The sequence below is a fragment of the Semicossyphus pulcher genome, unplaced genomic scaffold, assembly GCF_022749685.1.
Source record: "Semicossyphus pulcher isolate SPU_LCO1_2020_fin unplaced genomic scaffold, fSemPul1.0.p SCAF_16, whole genome shotgun sequence".
NCBI lineage: Eukaryota > Metazoa > Chordata > Actinopteri > Labriformes > Labridae > Semicossyphus > Semicossyphus pulcher.
The window spans coordinates 12497527-12517216 of NW_027211670.1; the positions used below are offsets into that span (position 1 = coordinate 12497527).

A 19690-nucleotide genomic window follows, 5' to 3' on the forward strand; every position below is an offset into this window, starting at 1 on the left:
AGTAATATTCAAAATAATTAATTCTGATAGCACAGAATGAAAGGCTACAGTAGAGTTGCATGAATAGTTTGTGTGAAAGGCTACATTTGCAGTGCAGGGTCAATTTAAGTCATTCATTAAAAACAGGAAGCCTCAATAGGATCTTTTTCTCAAAAGAGGCCTGTGCACAAAGAAACACTTTTTAAATTCATTCATAAATTGATTGACCCAGTGTAGCCAATAAAATAATGGTAAGAGAATTGGAGGCTAGCATCTTGGCATAGTACCTTGTAACTGAAGCTAACACATTACAATCAATTAGACCAGTAATACCCAAACTGTGGTATGTGTATCTAGGTTGCTATGCTAAAGCCTTGCTAACAATCGCAATCCAAGTGGCCCAAATCTTTAACCCTATTATGTAATTTAATCACATTTTATATGGACCAAAAGTTTTAACATGCTGTTGTTATTATGACATAACACTTGTGTAAAAAAGATAGCAGTTAATGCTTTTTATACAACAGTTAGTTCCGACCCTGTAATCTGATTGGACAAGAGGCATTCCATGAGTGCTGATATAGAGAACAACATCTCTGGGACTTCTCACTCTGTGTATCACTCCGCCTCAGCCAGGTGTTCTGAATACTCTTAATTAACATTACAGCTGACCATGTATGTCTACTTTTTACAACTGTTTGCTGCTTGTATAACTGTTGTACAAAAGCGCTATCACACTCGAGGCTGTGATGTTATATTGAATATCAGCACAGCTGTGATTATCTGCGGCCTACGACCAAATCACAGCCGTGATGATATTACGTACATCTTGACCTCAAGTGTGATATTGCTTAAATATATTTGTGACCTGACAGACAATAAAAAAGGCTCATTTGTCCCCCTGAAGTGTTATTATTATTATTGTTATTATTATTTTAGGCGAGGTGGCTCTTTGATTGTAACAGTGTTGGTATCTGCTGTGTGAAATGCCTCCTGGGAAATGTGGTTTGGCAAAGGTTAAGGATGCTCTGCTTCAGAGCTATCAGCCTTTAATGTTTCTTCTTAGCTTCCACAGTGAGGATGTTTGTGTTATATTTTATATCAGTTTTGTCAGAATAAGTTCGTCTGTGCTTCTGTGCAGATTCAGGCTGATTTCACTGTCTGTTGAACTCTGTGTGCCTTGTGTCTACTTGCCTCATTAGAGAAGTTTACCGTTTGTGGAGGTGCAATCTGCACTAAATGAAGCTGCCTCTTTAACCCACGGTCACTGCTCACAGTACACTCAAGTTTTTAATGCACAGACTGTGTCCTGAGAGTTGCATTAGTTTAAAGTGCTGTCTGTGTTTGAGTCCGTGGCCACGGCTCCCCCCTCGGCCTCTGTGATAAATCCAGCCTGACCCCCGAGCCCACACAATAAAAGCCCGCACAGGGGTCACACATAAGCCAGTGAAGTACAGTGTCTGTAAGCTACATGGCGACCTCAGATGGTCGGGGCGGCGAGACGGCGCAGAAGTGATTCTGTCTGCCGGCTAATGCTGCATCCGGGCTGCAGAATTGGATTGTAAGGGATGTCCGCTAATCAATTCGCCTCACTGTGGAGCCGCCAGTGGGGCGTCCCCATTACATCCCCTGGCCGAGCCCACGTCTGACACCGAGCAGAGGAAACCGGATAGGGTTGGCGCCTGCGCGCGCGTCAGTCGGCCCTCTCGGGTTAGTACGGGAGAGTTTTAGACGGGCAGATAGTGTGACGGATTGGGTGTCTGTTGATCTGTTAATGTATCATGTAGTCGCGCTCGTGTGTACAGTAGAGAGGCAGCTACATTACAGGGCGCTTAAATGCAGGGTGTCGTTTTAAATGCTCGGCGCTCTGCAGGAAATATGTAGGGAAGGGAAGCGTGAAGTGATTTGCATAGGTGTCCTGTGTAAAGACTTCCTGCTGTGCACATATGTGTATGTATATATATGCTACTAGCTTCATTAGCATTGTTTTAGATCATCTCCTCATTGCATGTCTCTACCTCTGTCCCATGTTTATGAATGCAGCGATAAAGGGCTAAAAAAATCTACCAAAAAAAAGCAGAAGTTCCTCCTTCCACATGACTGACTATGTAAGGCAGCAGATTGTTCCCCCCAGAGCCCAGGGCCCATGTGGTGGCCTGAAGTGTCCTGTTTTTAATCATAGTTCACCTGCAAAACAGGTCATATCAGGAATTTGGAGCAGAGATTAACAGCTACTCGTCAAAAGCTCAAAGTGTCCTTCAGGCGTGCATTAACAGTTTGGAAAGCTTTGTTTTAAAGTGCTCTTCTTTAGTCCTTAAGGCATGATTAAAGACTGGGTTTTAGATGTTGTCTCCTCATTATCATAAGTGTCTCTCTGTCTCTCCTCAGAACGCTGTGAACTTCGTGGACGACAGTTTCCCCCCGGGTCCTCGCTCCGTTGGCTTCCCGGAGGGCGACAGCGTCCAGCAGCGGATCAAAAAGTGGCTCCGTCCCCACGAGATCAACTGCAGCAACTTCAAAGACAGAGGCGTCAAGTGGTCCGTCTTCCGCACGCCGCGGCCCTCCGACATCCTGCAGGGCCTGCTCGGGAACTGCTGGTGAGCTGCAAAGACACACAGGACACCCATCAGACTAGAGACGGACAAATCAGACGCAAAAAACCAGGCAGGGGAAAAACATGGATAGCGACATTCTTTCAAAGTAAAAGCACATTTTCTTTTCAATCTGTTAAGTCCTCCTGAAAGGTCAGAGCGATATAAAACAGACAACAGATAGCATTTCACGCCTGTGTGGTTTTTGTCTGAGTCTGCCTGAGATGCAGAGACAGAGATGGAGACGGTGACAGAAAGCGGGTGAAACAGTGAGTAAAGAAAGAGGAGGCGTGAAACTGAAAAATTGGGAGGCAGGAAGGCAGAGCGTTAAATGAAAGAGGGGAGCGGGGTGTAGTCGGACAGATGCACAGATACACCTGACAGGGAGATTATTCACAGGGCTGTGAGTCTGGACACGCTTTATCTCTCTGCCCTTGTTCTGTGTGTCCTTTTGGGGTGTGTGTTGTCATCCACCAACAAAGAAGAGTCACTCACAAAGTTGTCCCAATACAAGTTTTCGATTCATCGCCAGCGCACACAGCTTATCAAAAATAACCCTCCCCTGAGCTGAATCCTCTCACTCGCGACAGGATGTAACCCTAATTCATCGCTCTCCCTCCGATACACACACACACACACACACACACACACACACACACACACACACTTGTCCTACTAAACCAGCCAACAAACCCAGCTCGCTCCAGCCAGCCAGTGGCAGCGGAAAAAAGTTGTCCCGCTCGCCCTCGTCCTTGAGTACAGCTCCAACACAAGAGCCATATAATGACACAGCTAATTGGATTTTTATTTGATTTTATTGGAGCCGATTGGTTATTTCATCAGAGTCTGAATGGACTGATCAGCCACGCTTGGTTGTCACTTGAACAGATGGAGTGTAGCTTTAATGATACACATTTCCAGCCGCACACAAAAGAGTGTCGGCCTTTAAACGGCTGCGATGCTAATACACAATGACGTTAGGACTGAAAGGGATTATAACTGTCATCTGTGGGTATAGTGGCTGTATTGCTAGTGGCAGAAGTAGCTCCTTGGTTTGTTAAATGTAAGTTATGTCATTAAAGGGGGCGTATTATGCAAATTATCAAGCTTCATATTTCACCCTGTGATACCTGTGGAGTAGCTTAGCATAATTTACAGTTAAAAAAAACTCTTCTCACACTGGTGCTCTGTGCAGGCCCTTATAAAGCCTCTGCCTGAAACGACTCAGTCAGCTCTGTCCCTTTAAGAAACCCCGCCCCCTACAAGCCCACTTTCTTCTGATTGGCCAGCTCTCTGAAGCCTGCTCAAGCTGCAATTTGTGACGTCACAAAGTGCAGCTTGAGCAGGCTTCAGAAATGGCAATTTTTACAGTCGAAATAAACATGTTTACAGCCTGGTAGCAAATTTTATTTTTCAAGATAACTGTACAGGGGTGAATTTAAAACACACCTGTTTTAATTATATTAAGCCTTAAATTATAGGGGCCAGCTCATTTGATTGACAGGTGGATGCTGCTGGCTGTGTGCTAGACGTCAACACAGACACAGACACTGAGCTTAACTTCACCTGTTTGTGTTGTTGGAGCCTTTCGGGGATTCTTTCATTCAAAGTTTGGACAAATAATCTCTCTGTGGGATTTATGGAACTTTATGGCTATGCAAGAAGTCTGAGCTCCAGCTTTTCGGTGAGTTAAATGTTACTGTATTGAAATATTTTTAGCACTAAGTAGCAGGCATACTGTGCTACCTTTAGCTGCTTGTTAGCCTGTGCAGTGTTTATCAAACATTTATTTAATCGTCAGACAGTAATTAAGAGTCAGACAGCGGACCGTAGTGATGAGAAGACCAGTTATTTTAAGTTTCCCATTATGTGTCGACTCGCCGCTGTCTCACCGGGCAGCGAACGGCGAGTCCGCTACTTCTTTAGTCTGATAAACAAACACCTGCTGTCAGTGACCGTCACAAACAGAATCTCTTCCTGGGAAAGTTAAACTAGCTCATTCACGAGCTAATGGATCAGCCATAGACACAGACTGTTTAGCTTTGATAACTCTTGCTCTTCTGCAGCGCCACCCTCTCATTCAAATTTGGTCACTTCAGGCTCCAGTGAACAAACATAGCGGCGGCCATATTTCGGCTTCATTTACGCAGTCGAGAAACCAATGGGTGATGCCACAGCGGCTACGTCCATTATTTTTTACAGTCTATGGGATGATCTTTGTGATGTCACAAAGTGCAGCGTGTAGAAAAAACAGTGTGAAACCTGGCGTTCACAGCAGCCTGCAGGTTGAGCTGAGAAGCCTGGAGATTACTCCAACATACTTTTACCTACAGATTTGAAACTTCACCCATGTTTAGTCTGGACATCCAACATTTTTAAATAATATATATAAATGTCTCAAATGGTGAAACAACATAATACCCCCTCTTTAATAAAGGCGTCGGTATCCTGTAAAATCAGCAGTGAGTCATCAGCATACAATTACATAATTTGTCGCCTTTTAATCCGTATTTTATGATCTCTTTCTACATTTTCAGATGAACTAATCTTCATTTTTAAATATATTCCTTTTAAGTTGGATCCTGTTGTCCCCAGATGAGTCTCTCCTGTGTGAAGAATTAGCATTTTCTCATGTTTAAGGAATTTTGATTAACTCATTTCTCTTGCAAGCTAATTATGCGCGGCGAGCCGGTTTGTCTTTGCTGCAGGGTGAATTAACCGTAATGGAGGGGGTAACCAGAAGGCATAGATGCTCATTTCATCAAATGTGATTGATTTTCAAAGCAGGCAAATTGTGTATATAGAAAAGAGTCTTTCGTAAGTGCTCTCGGTACCTTGCAGAAAAGGATGTTTTAATTCCACATCTCCAGTCTCGCCGCAGCTCGGTTTATTTTTGTTAAAACATTCCCTGCTTCATCCTCTGCCTGTCTTTTTGTTTGACTAAAGCAGGCATCCGTTCAACCACCCACCTGTCCGTCACAATCAACCGAACATTTATGTCTTTTCATCTCCATTTGTTTCATGGCTTGATTCGGATTGTCTTTGTTTCAGTCACATCTCTCTCATTCACCCATCTGTCCCGCCTGATCCGACGTCTCGTTTTCCAATTCATTGATTTTTATTATTTTTTATTTATTTATTTTTCTCTCTCTCTCTCTCTCTCTCTCTCTCTCTCTCTCTCTCTCTCTCTCTCTCTCTCTCTCTCTCTCTCTCTCTCTCTCTCAGGTTCCTGAGCGCGCTGGCGGTGCTGGCGGAGCGACCGGAGCTGGTGGAGAGAGTTATGATCACCAGGACCATCTGCACGGAGGGGGCCTACCAGGTCCGGTTGTGTAAAGATGGGACATGGACGACGGTACTTGTGGACGACATGCTGCCCTGCGACGACTACGGCTACCTCCTCTTCTCCCAGGTCAGGACAGGAGGAGTCAGACACACACCGTTAATCTAAAAGGGGTTTTATGGACACTAAAGAAAAAAGGAAGGAGGAACATTTAAATGGAAATGCACTGTATTCTTCTTGTGTAGTGTTTGCCCTCTTACAAGACATGTTTGGGAGGTTTGAGATGATGCAAATACAAACGCAAAAACTGAAGCAACCTGCTGATATGAGCAGACTGTGCAGTGCATTCACCCTCCGACATGCTTTTTATATTCACTATATGTGGGGGGAAAAAAAGTTGTAATAAACTTTTCTGGCTCAAGAGCGAGTTTTGCAAAGTCTAATATACAGTATTGCCTCTAATGAGGTCACTTAAGTCAGCCTACAAGTTTGAAAAGTGAGCTCTCATTCCCGCTTGAGGCTAGAAGCCTGACACTTGGTCCACACTGCAGGCCTGAGCAGCACATATGCGACCCATGTTAACAGGTTAGAGCAGTCGCATGTGCAGCTGCAGTGCCGCACATCTATACAATAGCAGTGTTGCATATTTATTCCATAAGCAAGCTTGCTTCTAAGTAAAAACAGACTGTTAAAAGGATATGTGGATAGTCTCATGGACCAGGAATAACTCATCCTTTAACTACAGTTCCATTTCTATTATCAAAGAATATATCACAAACAAAAACTGTTCTGTTTCGGATGGAACTGCAAGTTCAAGCAGGCAACTCGAGCTGCACTGATTCCACCTTTGACATGCGTCACTCTCCACAATCACTTTACAAACACTTCTTCCCCGGTCTATTTAAGCTGCAAGATTTCCGGTCTCTATCCCTCTGCTCTACCATTGCTGTCGCTGCCCTGCACCAGTACTGCGCTCATACTTTCAGCCCCAGCGCCCACCTGCAGGCTCCGGCTCGGGGGTTTAAGATATTATCTCATCGCGCCTCAGATTTCTGCATGTAAAATAAATCTGTGAGGGGTGATGAGGTCGGAGCCTAGACACCAAACACGAGCTATGTTCTAGTGCTGCAATGTTGGCGGTAGGTGCATTGTGGGTAATGAAGGCACATGCTTCTTTTAAGGAGGAAAAAACGTGGAATTAAAAGAAGAAAAGAATCTGTTTCTTTTGCGTCAGTGTGTTTATAAAGAGTTTTTTTTTGAAGGTAGCATAAAGGAGAAGCAAGGACATGTGATGCACAGTCTGTTGGACATATACTGTATACTCTGATTTATCAGGAAGTCAGGCGTCTGAATGTTGCTCTTGAGTCATTATATTCACCCTGCTGATGACGTTGCAGCCCAACATAAAAGTTATATTAACTTCTTATCATAATTTCAAGCTAATAATTATTCTGCTTTTTATCTCAAGCGTGTGACAAAGGCCCCCATAGAGGATAATTGTACCTGGAGGTCTAATTAATAAACAGACAGTAACGGGACAAATGAAGCATTGCAGTGTGAAACAAATACAACACAAGCAAACAAATCCAGACGCTCACAGGCAGAAGGAGTCACACTTTAAAACTTATTCTTTATTAGCTCTCAGGGAAGACATGGTAGAAATGGAAGAGACGCTGGGTAGGACAGGTAAAGAAAGTCCTTCACCAGCATGATTAAGAATGTTAAGACCTTTTTTATGAGGTTATTGTGAAACCTTTTAAACATTTGAGTCAGCTCCAACAGGTTCAGAGCCAACACCTTAAAACCAACCCAACAGCAGAAACAACTTCCTGTTGAACAAGACGTGACTAATGCTTCCCTCTTCTCGTTCCCATCACTCCAGGCTCAGAGGAAGCAGCTATGGGTGGCGCTGATTGAGAAGGCCCTGGCCAAACTCCACGGCTCTTACTTTGCCCTGCAGGCGGGGCGCGCCATCGAGGGCCTGGCCACGCTGACGGGGGCGCCCTGCGACTCCCTGATGCTGCAGGTCAGCTCCACCAACCCCAGAGAGGAGCCCATCGACACGGACCTCATCTGGGCCAAGATGCTCAGCTCCAAGGAGGCGGGGCAAGTTACACCCTTATTGTGTAACCATCATTCTACCTAGTATAGTGTTGATACATTTTTACAGTACAGGGAGAAAATACATCAACCCTCACACCTACAAACACTGAGCTACAAAGGTGCTCACTTCCAATTAGCAGCAGGTCTCAGTGATAAAAGAGGCTTTGGTTATCATTACTAAATAAGACTTGAATAAGGACAGTATTTTACTTTCTTACTTTGTATCTTATACATTGCACTGTGTTGTTCCTCTCCGTTAGCTTTCTGATGGGAGCATCTTGTGGAGGAGGCAACATGAAGGTCGACGACGTCGTCTACGAGTCTCTGGGTCTGCGGCCTCGACACGCCTATTCCGTCCTGGACGTGCGAGACGTTCAGGGTTACAGGTATGAAAAGAGAGAAGAAAGAATGTAAACATGAGTGATTACCTGCATGTCTTTTTATCTTTCCATCATCCTGATCTCTTCTTTGTACTTCTGTTTATCTGCTTTACCTCCCTCCTCCCATCTTTAATCCACAGTACAGATAGTAGACTTCAACTTAAACTTAAAAGAAACTAATTAAACTACTTAATGTACTTTCTGTCGGTGTCCTGCCGGCTTATGGCCACAAAGTTTACAGTTCATAAACTTAATGAAGAACAACAAGGTGGCCTTTTTAATACAGTCTTTCAAAATAAGGGCAGCTATAAGAGAGCTTCAGAAGTAAAAGTCCTGTTCATTTTCTGCACAGACGATGTGAGATGACTGACAGTTGCACTCCCATTATACTTCCACAGCTTCAATAGGCATAAAATTGTAAGAAAAAGAGGGACACCAGGTGCTCACAGTGACAGTGGGTGGTGCACTCCAGGTGAATGCCAGCTGTTCTTGAAGACTAAAGGGTTAACAATTATAATTCTTCCATCCATCCATCCATTATCTGCCCCTTATCCGTGGGTCGGGTCGCGCTGGCAGCAGCAGGCTAAGCAAGTTAGCCCAGACGTCCCTCTCCCTAGCAACAATTTCCAGCTCCTTCTGGGGAGGCGATCCCAGGCCAGGTGGGATATATAATCCCTTTAGGGCTCTGGGTCTACCCCTGGGTCTCCTCCCAGTTGGACGTGCCTCCACAGGGAGGCACCCAGGAGGCATCGTGATCAGATGCTTGAACCACCTCAACTCTACTCCGAGCTTCCTCCTGATGTCCGAGCTCTTTACCCGCTTGTATCAGCGATCTTATTCTGCGGTCGCTACCCAAAGCTCATGAGCATAGGCGAGGGTTGGAGCGTAGATCCTCTGATAAATTGAGAGCTTCGCCTTACTGGTCAGCTCCTTCTTCACCACGACAGTCCAATACAATGCCCGCGACACTGCTGACGCTGCCGTATTTAGGGGCTTATAAATCTGTTGCAGTTTTGGAAACATACAAATGACCTCTCTCTAAGCCCCTCCCTTAAACGGCCACTGTCCTATCCTCTGTTAGCAACCGTAACTAGGCGCGGGAGGCCGTCAAGCTTTCAGAACAAGGAGGTATGCCGGAACAAAAGTCCGACAGCAGATATCGTCAAAGTTTTGAGGATATTGAGCATATTTTTCACTTTTATGAAGCGCAAAACTCAAGAGGAGAGATGTCGGATATGGATAAAAAAATATGGAAGACCACCCACTCCCACCACCAGGTAGTTATAATGGCGTTTGCAGAGGCATGCAGAATTTGCCCTATTACAGCGTTAGAGGTCAAAGGTGAAATTCTCTTGTCCTCAGCGTCATGAAAATGTGACTGGTAGATAGAATATGATCTAAGCTTTACAATGATGTATGACTTGATGATATTCTGTGTAGGTTACCCTCTTGTATATTGGCTCTGTGTGGAAAATGGCGAACACAAAAGGCGAAGGGATGAAAAAAGGAGTGATAGCACATAGAAAGCTACCATTGCTGCAATGCTGTCGTACATTTTCCAACACTGGGGACATAGACCTTTATAAAACTCACTATGAGACATGGTCCCTCCAAATTGGCTCGACCGACCCCCCTGGCTAATGCACTATTTGGATTAATTCATGTTTTATTCTCAGCTGGATTTTGATTGCAGTCTCGCTCAGAGTCAGGTTCCTCTGCTTTTTCTCTCCTGCAGCAGCTTGTGTGATGTCGTATTTAGAGGCTCGCCGTTGCAGAAATAATCAAACTTGAACTGATAAAGTTTGTTTTTTTGTCTTTAAAAGGGACGTAACCATCTGCTCCACATGCAAAGCCAATATGTTACTCATGTCACCCTTGAAACTTTCCCTTTAATCTTCTTTTCCTTCAGCTACATCCCTCATTCATGACTGTTGCACAAAACAATGATTTAAACAGAAGACGGGGCTCGAAAAGAGACTTCAGCTTCAAGATTCTGTTAAAAAAATAAAGACGCAAACAAACTGGCCCCAGATTTCAATAAACATTTTATATATTACGGATTTATTGATGGAAATGCGGCGTGAATGTAGAGTCTATTGAACAGATGCCCACTCAGGGAAAGGGTTTCTTGAATGATTCATGGCTAACGGGGGTTTAAAGGCTGCCAGTAGAGAACAGGTGCACGGCGGCTCCGTTTGATCGCTTTGATCATGATAGCATTGTGAGTCAACACAATGGAGGCTTCTTCTGTCCTACCTGTGAGGGGAAGTCGAGAGGAGCCGTAAATCCCAGACGCAATTTGCTCAAGAGCCACACACAGCCACTTTAATTTACTGCCATGAAGCAGTCGGAGTGGAAGATTGGGCCTCAGCGCTTGATCTAAAATGAGTTGGAGTCCTCCTGCTCGCAGCCCGGAGGAGATGAAAAGCAGCTTGGAAACAGTGATTCACCTGCTCCTTTTTTTTTTGGAGAGTGGGGGACTCCAGTGTGGGTTTCCATTATAAGTTCTTCACTGCTGGGAGGAGGCAGTAAAATGAAATGGGTTGTTAAAAAGTAGGCAATCATCCATAAGAGGAGCAATATGAGTCTGCAGAGAACGGGATACAGTGATGACTAGAAGCTGTTTTCACTTTAACCAGATCCTCTTTCTGGCTCCACTTCCTGTTAACAACTTCCTCCCCCCTACCTGTCACTCTTCAGGCTGCTGCGGCTGCGTAACCCGTGGGGCCGCTTTTCGTGGAACGGCAGCTGGTCGGACGAGTGGACGGACTGGCCGCAGCATCTGCGTCACGAGCTGATGGCTCACGGCAGCAGCGAGGGCGTCTTCTGGATGGAGTACACCGACTTTATAAAGTAAGAGTCATGTTTGCATGGAGACGACTTTTTTATGTAATTATGATCTGTCATAAACAGTAAAAACATCATTATTATCACAACAACCTTTAAGTGATTAGTAACCTTTCTTCCCCCTAGTGGCCGTCAGGAAGTATTGCAGCTTCCTCAACCGTTATGATCCGTTATATATGCTGTGATTTTCTTTGATTGCACTTTTCAGATTGCTAATTAATTTAAGCCCTGGTGGCTGTGACTGCTAATGCTACGCTAAGATACTACTTGTGTTTATTCCAAACATGTCGCATTCAGAAATATAAAATGCTTGACCTGCTGTGACGGTTCATTCAAAGTGCTTCTATGCAACACCAGCTGTTTAGAGGAGCTTTTGTTTAGTGTTTACAGGTGAAACTAGCCTGGCCCTCAGAGAGTGCAGACCTACACCAAGGCCAATAGTCTTTTATGGTATGCAAATCTGCTTAGCGTATGAGAATTATTTCTTAAAGGGCCAGTTTGCCGATATCCAACCTCAGTCCTATCATGCTATTATGGGGAGCTAATGCCATTAAGGTAGGAAAAAAATGCAATTTGGCTCTGTGCCTTTGGAGGACTATCTGCTTCTCCAATGGGCCCTGGAAAACCTCCTACACACTACGTAAATCGCGTCATCTTGCAGAGGCCAGGGAGCTTGCTAAACTACACTTCCTCTATCTAGGACGCTCGCCTCTGATGTCATGTCTCGTTCAAAATCGTCAAGTTTGAAATGTAGACTGCAGACCTGAAGATTTTTTAGATGATCCACCGGTATATTCTCGTCATATTTCGGATTCTGTCCCGCTCTGAGCCATCGCCTGAAGCGAAAACGGTAGTATTTGACTCCAGCGTCTCTCGCTGGGCCGTTCCTTACAGAGAGAGGGGCGCAATGCATGCTGGGTGTTGTAGGAATGTAGACGTTAGCAGCAGATCCTTTAAGTCCTGTAAGTTGTGAGGTAGATCCTCCATGGATCGGAGTCAACACATTGAACTGTTCCTCAAACCATTCCTGAACCATTGCTGCAGTGATGCAGGGCGCACGATCCTGCTGAAAGAGGCCACTGCCATTAGGGAATACTGTTTCCATGAAGGGTTGTACTTGGTCTGCAGCACCGTGTAGGTAGATGGTACGTGTCAGAGGAACATCTACATGAACAGCAGGACCCATGGTGTCCCAGCAGCACATTGCCAAAAGCATCACACCGCCTCTGCCGTATTTCCATTATCCTGCTGACAAAACAGACAAACAAGCGTCACCACAAACGTGCCTTCCTTGGCGTAGTAAATAACTTTCCAAATGTCCTGTAATTGCATCATGATGGACCGTCGTTACGTGCCAGAAGTGATGAATGGCTCCGTAATCTGTGCCTGTGTGGATTTATCTGACCATCTGGTATTGACACCAAACAGAGCGGCTGCGTTTTTGTTGATTTCAGTACATTGTGTTTGTTGACGAGTGCTTTATACTACCATGGTGTTATCATGCAATTGTGTTTTTTCTGTCTTTGCTTCGGTAGCCGGAGGATTTGGCAGGCTGAGTCTGAGACTTGTCATCGCTCTCAGTCTGTCTTGTCATATTAGATTAATCCTGTCACTCAGTCGCTCGCTGCATCCAGTACTGACTGGTGGGTTTCTAGCCGCGCTGCACATCCCTCTCTTCCATGAGACTTACTTGGCCAGCGACCTTGTTTGGGTCAGTAAAGGAAAAAATTGACCTCCTACGTCCTCTTCTCGTCCACTTCTCCTTGACCTCGAGGGAAAACATCATGAGGGCACGGAAAGATGGGAAGACGACTGCTGTGCTTAGAGAGAATCCGGCTGCACTCACGCTAAGAGGACGTTATTGACGTAGTTTAGATGTTCAAAGATGGACGACTCAAAGTGCATCAGTTAGTTTAAAAACAGTGCAGGAGGGGGCATTAAGCCTGTTTCTTTTTTTCATCATGTTTTTTTATTTGTTCCATGAATTAATTCTGTTTATCTTTTATCCATAACCATTTATATGATTGAAAGTATTTTTCTGTCTTATGTCTGCTTGTCAGTCACCGGTGAAGCGAACAGAACGCTGCACTTACAGATAAATGGTCTTATTTAACGCCTCTCTGCTAGAACATGCTGTCAGCATAATAAAAAAGCAGACGCAAGTGAGCTTTGAGCTTTGAACTGCACTTACCTGTATGACAGGTATGATACAAATAAAGACGGAATGATTGATTGAATGTTGGTAGTATAGCTTACCAACACTGACATAGTATGATTGTACAATAAGGCCTCTTTGACACCTAAAGTCAATTTGTTTGATCCGAATCAAAGACCAAATTGTTACAATGTTGCACACGGCAGCTTTTACCAGACGACCAAAGGTTTTGATGCACGAGGAAACTGCTTTCTGATTGGTCAGAATTTCCACGTGAGAGGGAGAGAGCACACTCCTCAATCACACTTAAACACGATCACAGGCTTTAATGTTGTCTGACTTTCTTTTTACTTTTAACTGACATCGTTCCACAGATCGATCACTTCCACTCTCCTCCGTGTTTTTGTGCGTTCGACAAGCATTTGTGAAATTGTTTGGTCAGCCAATATTCCTATGTCTTCGTTGCACGCCCCCGTCTGTCCTCTCCTCATCTTGCTGACTGGCTTCGTGGCGTCTCTGCAAGCGTCAGCACCCGTTTCTTGGTTTGCTTCCTATATCAGGTCCTACTTTCAGTCTGATTATGTTCTCACCTGAATCGAACCGGACCGTGGTTCATTTGGAAACGAGTCCCGTCTTACATGGCGGATCATTGTCCGGTAGTTTCGTCCGCACCAGAGTTCGAATGCGTGTTCTCACCTGTCCAAACGAACCGCTCAGAGTTAAGTCCAAAAGTCCGGACCAAAGCTGTCAGGTGTGAAAGGACCCTTAATGTTTAATTCATTCACTGTAGGCATGTTGATTGTTTGTTTTCCTGAACGACCGGCTGGTGCTGCGCTTTAAATGTTGTTGCAGCGAGGCATTATGGGCTGCTTTTATCTCCTTTCCTTGTGTGAAGAATGATCCAATGTTTACTTGGGTAAAAGGAGACCAGAAAGGAAGCATTGAAGATCCTTTCCTTAGCATTTAGAGGGGTTCGAACAGGTCTTATTACTGCTGCCACTTTACTTCTCCCGGGTCATTTGACTCAGTCAGAGATCCTCGAGAGCAGAAAAGGACTTTTCAGCCGCAGCCATGTTTGATTAGAAGAGAAACTGAAAGTGATCTGAAGCATGCAGGGGGAGCTGTGGCCTGGGAGGGTTTAAAGTATGACAGACCAAACTATAATGTGAGACAGCTAATCAAAACAATGTCAGGACCACACCTGCATTGAAAAGGTTTGTTCTTATTGCCAGCAATACATCTGATCAATGATCACAAAGTCCTCCAGGTAACTACAGTCGCCTGAAATGAATCAAGTGTGTCTGCGTCTAATTTATGTCCTCGTGTCTAACAAAATCAGAGTTGCATTAAGTCGACGAGGATCAATAATGTGGCCGTTCTCCTGCACGACTCAAACCTGAAAAATGTATTTGTTCCTGCTGAGGATCCCATCTGTCTTCTGACTGTTTATCGCTTCCTCTGACAGAAAATAATCTCCTCTTTCTGCTTTATGACAAACCTGCAGCCTGCGTGAGCGAGAGAACGCGGCCGGCCTCATCAAGGCACTTACACTGACTCATGCACAAAGCAGACAAACAGGACTGATGTCGATTATTAGAAACATTTCAGAACAAAATGACAAGACAGCAGCAGGATGATTTACCGCTAGGGATCACAGTGTACTGTAAAACTTCAGCGGTCCTTCCGCTCTCTTCCTCCTGATTGTCGAGAAGACCAAAGCACGATGTGAGACAGATGTCAGAGCGAGGTTAGGAAGTGATGAAACAGCCTGAGAGCGAGGAGGAGAACGCCTCTCCAGGGCTTTGAAGAAAGAGGTCTGATATGTTAGGAAGGTAAATGGTGTTTGTACAGCAGCAGCCTCCGAGGCTAAGCTAATGTTAAAGAGCTGCTTGTGATGCAGACAGAAAGGCTTCTCTCATGACAGCGTGGGGAACAGCGGGTCAAATTGTTTCTTCCTTGAAGCCAAATATGAGCTAAAGAAGAATCTTCTCTCCTCTCCTCTCACAGGTACTTCGACTCTGTGGACATCTGTAAGATCCACTCCGACTGGCAGGAAGTGCGTCTGCAGGGCTGCTTCCCCAGCAAGGCGAGCGGGCCGGTCACCGTCACAGCCCTCACCGTGCTGGAGCGGACGGCGCTGGAGTTTGCGCTCTTCCAGGAGGGAAGCAGGTAAACACGACCGGATCGCCGTCTTCGTTCTAACCTCCCCATGCGTTTTTACTGCTACCCACACTAACCCGTTCATCTTCCCTCCAGGCGTTCGGACACGGCCGACAGCCACCTCCTCGACCTCTGCATCATGGTGTTCCGCGCCTCCTTCGGCAGCGGCAACAAGCTGACTCTGGGCCGCTTGTTGGCGCACAGCAAGCGGGCGGTGAAGAAGTTTGTGGGCTGTGATGTGATGCTGGAGCCGGGCGAGTACGCTGTGGTCTGCTGCGCCTTCAACCACTGGCAGATGAACGTCAGCGGGACGGGAGGACCACCCACGCCCAGTAAGTGTTCAGATATGATGATGACAAGCAGGGCTTTTTGTCTCCCCCCAGGTGACTCTTAAAGAATCCATAATCCACATTAACCTTATAACTATGTACGTAAGAGTCTTGTGCTGCTGCTGATATTTGGTTTGAGCTCTGCGTAGTTAAGCTTTCATTCTGAAAATTCTGCATTAATTCCACCAGTCAAGGACAAGAATAGTAGCAATGCAGGCAGGGGCATCCTGGTTGTTTATGTCTTGGCTGCAAAAGTTTGATGCGTGCAGGTGATCTATTTTTGGCAGCAGGTGTTGAGTGGTGACAGATTGAGTTTAATTCCTGCTAATGCAGCACTAGCTAACGCTACAGAGCCGTCATATAGCACTTTGGGGAAGATGGTAGCTCAGTCTGTCGGGACTTGGAACGGGAGGGTGGCCGGTCCCACTACGGACCGAGCATTGAAATTGGGACTAGTAGCTGGAGAGGTGCCAGTTCCTTTTTCCTGGGCACTGTGGAGGTGTCCTTGAGCAAGGCACCGAATCCCCCAACTGCTCGGGGCGCATGTCCATGTGCAGCCCTCTCACACACCTCCATTAATGCATGTCCAGAGGCTCGTATTTGTGCAGGTGTGTATTTCAGGCCTATGTGTGTAGCATGTTTGTATTTTTTTTCTCCTTCTTCTTCTTGTTCTTCTTCTCCTTCTTGTTATTCTCTTTCTCCTCCTTCTTTTTCTCCCTCTCCTCCTTCTCCTTTTCTTTTTCTCCTCCTCCTTTTTCTTCTCCTTCTCCTTATTCTTCTCCTTCTCCTTATACTTGTTCTTCTCCTCCTCCTCCTTCTCCTCCTTCTCCTCCTTCTCCTTCTTCTCCTTCTCCTTCTTACTCTTCTCCTTCTTCTTCTCCTTCTTACTGTTCTCCTTCTTCTTCTCCTCCATTTCTTCTTGTTCTTCTCCTTCTCCTCCTCTTTCTCCTTCTTGCTCTTCTCCTCCTTCTCCCTCTCCTTCTCATTCTTCTCCTCCTTCTCCGTCTCCTTCTCATTCCTCCCCCCTTCTTCTCCGTCTCCTTCTCCTTCTTCTCCTCCTTCTCCGTCTCCTTCTCTTTCTCCTCATATTCTTCATTGAGAACAAATAGGGGCTTCTGGGTAAACGTTGCCTGTCTATGCTAACTGGTACATTGTTAGTTTCAGGTGTCAGGGTTCTTCCTCCTCCTCTCAGTGTGACTCAGAAGACTTGTACATACTGTCTACGACTGCGCTACCAAAGTGTCACGTGCCCTAATGTTTTGTGCAGATCCAGAGAGCTGTCAATCAAAATGTGGTTGGCAAAATAAGAGATGATAAACGATCCAAACAGCTGTTTTTATCTAGGTCTGCTGATCATTATGAATGTTTAGTTTCGCTCACTTTGATATCATGAATGTACTTTTACTAACTCAAGCCGAGTTTCCAGAAGCTTTCAGTTGTTAGTTTTTATTCTGAAATATCTCATGTCTTCTTTCCAGTCTCAAGCCCGACAAGCGGAGCGGCACGACGGCCCAGCCAGGACTTCCCCGGCTACATCCTGGCCATCTACAGCTCCAGACAGGTGATGGTGGAGCAGGTGGAGGCGACCGCCACCACGCTGGCCGACGCCATCATCCTCCTGACAGAAAACAAAGGCGAAAGACACGAGGTGAGCCACTTAACTCTGAGAGGAGGAGAGCAATAAACCAACCCAACCTCGTGTTATATATCTGTTATTGCTTCCTCACTCTACACTTTCACTGCTGCGTCTGCCCTCACATCACCCTGTCTCTCTCTCACACACACACACACACACACACACACTCAGTTTGTTCATCTCTGAATATATTATATCTGCTTGTGAAGCCGGAGGACGCTTGCAGCTCTGTAAGCCACTTTGAGATAACACTTAAGATTTCCTCAGCAGAGTCCCGAATCCCATTCTGCTTTTACACATGAGAGTACGTGCAGGGTACATTATCTCTCCTACACACACACACACACACACACACACTCACACCCACAAGGAAGCAAATTATTCTGGCTCTCCTGAACAGCGCTCCATGGAAGTGGCTGGTATTTTAGAGGATGATGGAGCTTTTTAAACACTTGAGATCATCTTTGTTAAAGTCTTTCAGCTCTCCAGGAACACGCGGCTCCGAGTAGGTGGTCCGAGCGCTCGGGAGTGAGCGGCTGACACAACATGAAGAGCACAGTTTGAACGCTGTGGTTAAGAAGACGTATTAATAAATAACCTGAGCGGTCCTAAGTGATGAAACAAGAGCTCATGCATGTTTTTATCTGCGGTACATTAAAAGAGCAAGGCTTCCGTTTTTTCAGTCTCTGTGCAGATAGTAGCCTCAACGGACCAGAATGCAATGCAGCCACAAGATATTATCAGCCAAACACGTCTTTAGACAGAAGTTTCCCTCTCTACAAACACTTTGCAAATATGAGGTTGGCTTAAAGCACACAAATAGAAGGTTGAGTGATAAATTTAGCACTAATTTCATCCTCATACACAACCTCTACCTCTACACGACACTTTACAGTAACCTCACTCATTGAAAAGGTCTTTTTCAGGGCCAGTGTCGGCAGTAGTTTGCACACCTTTGTCGTGTTACACGTAACAGTTGAGCACTGAAATATATTGTTGCTTTTAAACCTTGTGTTCGGCCTTATGCAACTACCATATGTGCGGGATGTAAACAACAGACATGGCGACACTTGAGGACGTTGCTATGATGTTCACTCTGAGATCACGGCAGAAAAAGCAGCAGCTTATGTGTGTTGGGTGGACAGGACACACCGTCTGCACCGCCCCCACTCCGTTTCTCCAACAATTTACTCCGTGCACGGACGGCAGCGAGCTATTTTGACAGGCATGTTTGTCGCTGTAGCATCGACATCAGCCTGTCTTCAGAACTTTCTGCCCTTGTTGTCCCTGCTGCTGTGTTGACCCTGTCACATCCCCTCTACACTGCCCCTACAGTTCATGTGCAAACATCTCGCGTACACGTAGAGGTAATTTTTGAGGATGTGCAGCCGACGCTCCAAACAGACGCAGGAAACGCGTGGCAGCCATCATGCGCACGCACTTTATGGCTCTTATTCAATCCTCAAGCCTATTGGTTGGAAAGAAGGAATTGAAACATCAATAGACGGGAAGAGGAGGGAAGGAGGGAGAGAGGATTGACGGTCATTGATTTCATTATTAAAATAGTCCTGAAGTATCAAAGATCCAAAGACCACACCGCCAAACTAAAATGCATTTTACAATAGCAATAAAACTCTGTAATGAGCGTCCTGACTCGCCACCTCTTAACTGTGTTTGTCTGTGTGTGTCCTCTCAGGGCCGCGAGGGCATGACCTGCTACTACCTGACCCACGGCTGGGCGGGGCTCATCGTGGTGGTGGAGAACCGCCACCCCAAATACTACCTCCACGTCTCCTGCGACTGCACTGACAGCTTCAACGTGGTGTCCACACGGGGAAGCCTGAAGACCATCGACAGCGTGCCGCCTTTGCACAGGTACACACACACATGCGCACCTTATTCTCGCTCTCCTCCAAACACACACACACGCATCTCTAGCTTTATGTAACGCTAGAAGCAATAACCTAAATAGATAACAAGTGATGGATTAAATGCTCTGGGGACATTTGGTACAGGTGCATTTAGGAGATTATATCTGCACACATAAACACACTTAGAGAATATAAACAGAGTTATCCCGGAGGATTAGCGCTCCATATTTCTTAATAATCTACCGTACGCTAGTCTCAGCTCAATTATAGCTGCCTTTGTCTCTGTTAGGCCCCAATTTTCTCTGCCCATTAAAGCAAACGCTTTTAAGACCTAAAAATACTGCCGGTTCTTCCACACC

General features: G+C 45.6%; 1 protein-coding gene across 1 annotated transcript in view; it reads left to right on the forward strand.

Moving 5' to 3' along the window:
* The window catches only part of capn15 (calpain 15), a 46194-nt gene that overhangs the window by 22083 nt on the left and 4421 nt on the right, over positions 1-19690 (forward strand). The window contains exons 3-11 of the mRNA XM_069664996.1: positions 2368-2576; positions 5796-5979; positions 7733-7956; positions 8214-8339; positions 11034-11186; positions 15343-15504; positions 15592-15827; positions 17303-17472; positions 19157-19335. Coding sequence (XP_069521097.1) covers positions 2368-2576; positions 5796-5979; positions 7733-7956; positions 8214-8339; positions 11034-11186; positions 15343-15504; positions 15592-15827; positions 17303-17472; positions 19157-19335 — 1643 coding nt within the window. The remainder of the gene's footprint in view (positions 1-2367; positions 2577-5795; positions 5980-7732; positions 7957-8213; positions 8340-11033; positions 11187-15342; positions 15505-15591; positions 15828-17302; positions 17473-19156; positions 19336-19690) is intronic.